Below are 4,766 nucleotides of genomic sequence, written 5' to 3'. Positions count from 1 at the left end.
TGTGTGACACCGAGCTGCAGCAAACACAGATAGATACACAGTGCATGTGCTGTGTGCGCATCAAACCCACACGCACATCTGCACATCCGCTGGCAGTTACGTGAGACGCGCCCCGGCAGGCACGCTCGCATGTGTGCATTCCGTACGTTCAGATCGTTCAGAAACCAACCAAACAAACCAATGAAAATATCATTCTTATTTGTCGAAATATTCTTGAAGCCCTACATGAATTCATGGCTCATAAATAATTTTTTTTTTTTTTTTTTGTAAATTTAGGGTTAGTCATGGGAACAGAATAAGCAGCTGTAAATAAAATCACAATTCAGGATTCACTAAAAACATGGTGAAGGCCCCAAATAGCATAGCTACTACAGAATACAGAAATGATCTATCCAAAGACTGTGATTAAGGATACTCTGAATAATCACTTTTTGGAAAGAGGTAGGTAGATGGAAGCATTGAGAGTCGCCGTAAGTTAGTCCACTTCAGCACCTTGGACAGCTCCCAGGAGGCTCTCCCTCAGAATCCAGCAAATACCGACATATTTCGTTTTCTAAGCATCGCTTGCATTCCAGTGAGTGTGTTGATGATCTGGTGATCAACTAAGAAATGCACAGGCATTAATTTGTAATAACAGCTTATTCCTTTCTCTCCCCATCACCCTTTCTCTTCACCGCCCGACTTCCGTTCCCCATTTCCCCGGCACCCCCGGTCACACAGAGGGACTGTCTTACAAACACCCGGTGTGGATGTTTTCACTCCCGCTTCTAACTGGCTGGGCAGCAGCATTTGCCACAGGCACTGTTTCATTTCGTTTCCGTCCCCTGCATCTCACAGGAGAGACGCGGTCAGGAGTTCGGATCAGAGAAGCATTCCGGTCAGCTCCAAAATATGGCTACTTGCACGGTAATCACAGCAGGTCTGTCCAATCAGTGATTCCTTTATTCCTAAAAGAGAAGGGCTTTCCCTAAGGACTGTGGTTCCACCCCGCAAGCAGCAGTCCTGCTGGTCACAAGTGGCTGCAGGGCGGGAACTCCGAGAGGTCTGCTTTGGCTCAGAACTCAGTGTGGCTCCCGCCACCCCCGGCAACCTCACTGCATGTCTCTGCACGTGCTCCACACGTGGGCAGGCCCGGCGGCTCCTACTTCGGGGGGATCACAACCAGGGGCGGCCCCCGCTTGGGCCTCCACATGAGGACCTGGGCGTCGTTGGCGTTGGGTTTCACTAGTGCGTTGGGGGGGATGGGCTCCATCCGGCTCAGGATCCGGGGCTGCTCCTGCTGAGTCCTGCCCACCAGCCGGGCCCGCTGCCCCAGGAGCTGAAGAGGGTCCACCTCGATGTCTACCCTCATCCTCCACTTGATGGTCTGCAGAATGATCTTCTCCTTCGTGGTTGTGTTCATGGCCACCAGCCAGGTGGTAAAACTTTGGTCCCTCTTGATCCTGGTGAGCAGTGGCACATTGCTGTCACTCACTGGCACTGCCCACGTCACACTCGGGTAGAAGTTGTCATTCATGCTGACGGAGAACCTAGAGATCTTGTTGGTGGGGCCAACCAGGGTCACAGTTTCTGTGGTGTTCCCGTACCAAGGGTAGCTCACCCCGTCCGAGTCACTGATGGCTCTCACTCTTCCTTCCCTCAAGTCGGGCAGTTCCCAGCTCGACCTGGCAAAGCAGAAGAGACGCACAAGAAAAGAAGAGGCTAAATGAATTTTTCAAAAGCTGGAGAGGCGCCTGCCACTTATTAACACAGCCGACTTGGGCAAGATGGGGAGTTCAGAGGGGAAGAGGGGTCAGGAAGTTCCGTGCTGTGCTGTTTCAGGATTAGATAGTGAGAAATCAAACAAAAGTTTAAAAAGCAACACCAAAACAAGTTAAATAAACCCACAGCTGGTCCACCTGGAAGCAGAAAGCCCAAAGGTGTTTGTAACACCCACGAAGGAGCATCGACTGTCTGGGGTGGCGGAGTTATAATCCGTCGTCTAGAAGCACGCCATCGCGAGAGCCGCTCTCTTGGGAAGGGTGCGTGTGTGTAAGGTGTGCTTGCTGGAAAGGTTAAAGTTTGATGCACCTGGAAGGAACCATGGTGGGGAGGAGACAAAAGAAGCCAGAGTTAAGGTTACATTAATGAAAGTGAATGCACTGGTGAACGTAAATGATACTAGTGACTACTGATGCCATCACACACCTACGCACAAAAGCGAGTGACACAGACTGAACCACACAGCGCGTCGGACACGCAGACGCCGCAGGCCCTGGCGGGGAAGAGCTCTGGGGGGGAAATGGGATAGGAACTTGGGGATGAAGTAAAGCACGGCACTCCCAGGGGACAGGTTCTGTCACGGGCCACCGCGCGACACCGACCAGAAACAGGACCACCTGGGGGCTGGGTGTGCAGGGAAGGGTCAGTCTGCGGAGCGCCTTGACCTGTGCGCTCAGGCTCCGGGCTTCATCTGCCGGGCGGCGGGACTCTGAGCAGGGGAGGCGTGTGCCGGGAAGAAGGGAAACGTGGAAAGGCAAATCGGAGGGCGGCAGGAGGGAACGGGGACGTTCAGGAGCTTCTGCCGCATTCCAGGTGGCCTTTGCTGACGCTGCACCTAGGCTGGTGGCCGAGGAGATGGAGAGGAGCGGCCGCACGCCGGGTCCATTGTCTGAGGTCTGGCAGCTGGCTGCCCAGAAGACAAAAGAGGATCAAGAAAAACTCAGAACAGCCGAGCACAGCTGGCAGCCGTGCGTGCGTACAACCCCTCTCAGGAGTACCGAGGTGCGGTCTCACTGTTGCTGACGCTCCACGCCACCCCTGGGCCCCCACGGTGGCCCTTCGGGGCCAAGCCCCGACTCCTCCGCTGGAGAGTGAGCAGGGAGCCGCGCCCGTGTCGTCTGCCCAGACGCGGCGCCCGCACCCGCGTGCTCGCTGCTCTGGCTTCCCGCCTCTCCCTCTGCCTCCTCGGCGCCCTTCGCTGGCTCTGCCCCGTCTCTCAGTCTGACTCCGGGGGCCGGGCCTGAGCCTTCCGTCCCCTTCTCCGTTCACGCTGTGCTGCTTCCGACCCCCATCTCTGGCCTGGACGCCCCCGAGCTCCAGACCCACACACCCAGCTGCCCACTCGCCACCAGCGTTGGAGCCACCGCTGACCACCCTCACCGTCCGCGCATGGAAACGGATCTACAACTCAGACCCTTCTCATTACCTCCTTCACGACTACCTTGGTCCCAGCCGGAGCTGTCTGCCCCGGTCACTGCCACAGCCTCCTAACGGCTCTCCGGGCCGATCCCTTCCCTCTGCTGCCCTGGTCTGCCTTCGACATGGCGGCCACGGTGACCTCGTGTCACTGCTCTGCTCGCATGTCTCCAGGGCTCCAGAGCTGCCCAGGGAAAGCCTGGGTCCTTCTAAGGACGGGAGGGAACGACAGGTGGGGGGCGGCTGAGGAGCTCGGGCGGGAGCACGGGAGGGAGTCGGGGCTGGAGAGGCGAGCGAGGCAACTGACCGCGCGGAGAGCATCGTGGGACGCAGCGGTGGTGGCGAGAGCTTTGGGGATGACAGGGAGAGCTGGGTGGGCCTGTTCCCACGGCCAGACGACCCAGAGGACTCTGCCAAGCAGCACGGCCAGTGACAGGACGAGCTAGTGTCCAAAGTCAAGAGAATTTCAGAAAGCCGCCCGTGTCAAGAGTCACATAAATGGACTAGAGTAGGGTGAAGGAAAAGCCGAGTAGGTTAACGATGCAGGCGCCAGTAGAGCCTTGCGGATGGAGGCCACTCTGTGGGGACAGACGAGCACGAGAAGAAGTGGCGAGTCCGGGCGAGTCCGTCAGAAGTCGGCGGGGAGGGGCAGAGGCGGACGCAGGAGGGAGCTGCCGAGCGGGGCCGGCGGCCCGACCGCAGGGTTTCTGGAGCCGGACGGGCCCGCAAACGCGGAGCTGCCACCTACCGGGTGTGTGTGAGACCCGCTCTGCCGGCGTCCCCGCCCGCGAAACAGGCACAGTCACAGGAAGCACTCGGCGGCGTGTGGCAGGAGTGGGCGACCCTGCGGTCCAGGGCTTAGGAAGGAAGGGGCGGGTGGGGGAGAAGTGTGCTCACGGCAGGGACCCCCCGCAAAGGCTCAGGACAGCGGCCTCGGGGTCGGAGGCGGGGTCGGCGTGCGCTGTGCACATGGAAAAGCAGCTCAAAGAACTGGCCAGGTCACTGGGGGGTGGGGAGGGCGGTGGCCTCGCTGCGGGAGGAGCGGCGTTGGTTCTGGCTCTCGCCCCTCCTTCCCCAAGTCGGGGTGTGGCGAGTGGCTGGAACGCGAGGGCCAGCGTCAGTCCCAAGGGAACGGCCAGCTGCCCTCAGGCAGGCGACCCCTGCCAGCCTCGGGCTCCTCACAGGCAAGATGGGAGGAGACATGGCTGGGACCTCCCGGCTCGGCCAGCACGCGGCCCCACGGGAGTGAGGTGTGTGCACACGCGGGGGAACGAGCACGCCGGCCCGGCCCCCTCCCCGCCTGCTCCTCGTGAGACAAACGCGGTGTTCGCGCTTTGGACGATGAGCCATTGACCCCGAGCTCACAGCTAATGGAGTCGCCGATGGGGCTGATAATGAGAACATGGATCACCGCGGCTGCCATGCCTTCCGCACCCCACTTTGAGGCGGCAAATCTCCATCAAGTGAGCGTTTCACTCAAATGCGAGGTCCCCGGGGAGAGGGACAAGCTCCGCCCAAACCTGGCGGTTCTCTGCACCCTCTGGGGCGGACCACCTCTCTGAAGAGCCCCACATGGCTCCCCCGGAGCC

At 59.3% G+C, this 4,766-nt stretch overlaps 1 protein-coding gene across 1 annotated transcript; it reads right to left on the bottom strand.

Annotated features, from left to right (window-relative positions):
* Positions 1–282: 282 nt before the first annotated feature.
* FAM78B (family with sequence similarity 78 member B) lies at positions 283–4,600 on the bottom strand. Its single transcript, XM_023519924.1, has 3 exons — positions 4,543–4,600; positions 2,597–2,668; positions 283–1,701 (listed from the first exon to the last, which is right to left on the bottom strand). Exons 1-3 carry the CDS (start codon positions 4,598–4,600, stop codon positions 1,142–1,144), a joined length of 690 nt encoding a protein of 229 aa, XP_023375692.1. The 3' UTR covers positions 283–1,141.
* Positions 4,601–4,766: the final 166 nt, after the last annotated feature.

Source organism: Pteropus vampyrus, unplaced genomic scaffold (genome assembly GCF_000151845.1).
Source record: "Pteropus vampyrus isolate Shadow unplaced genomic scaffold, Pvam_2.0 Scaffold241, whole genome shotgun sequence".
NCBI lineage: Eukaryota > Metazoa > Chordata > Mammalia > Chiroptera > Pteropodidae > Pteropus > Pteropus vampyrus.
Note: the sequence above shows the minus strand (reverse complement) of the source record. Positions and strands in the feature narration are given on the sequence as shown.

Bases quoted from the DNA above. Each gene is read 5' to 3' on its own strand.
- FAM78B (XM_023519924.1), bottom strand. From the start codon at position 4,600: ATGGCAGCCGCGGTGATCCATGTTCTCATTATCAGCCCCATCGGCGAC. The intron at 2,669-4,542 runs GTGAGCTCGGGG...TCTTCTGGGCAG, and splicing joins CATCGGCGACTCCATTAGCT to CCAGCTGCCAGACCTCAGAC. The intron at 1,702-2,596 runs GTGCAGCGTCAG...AAATTCATTTAG, and splicing joins CTCCTCGGCCACCAGCCTAG to CCTCTTCTTTTCTTGTGCGT.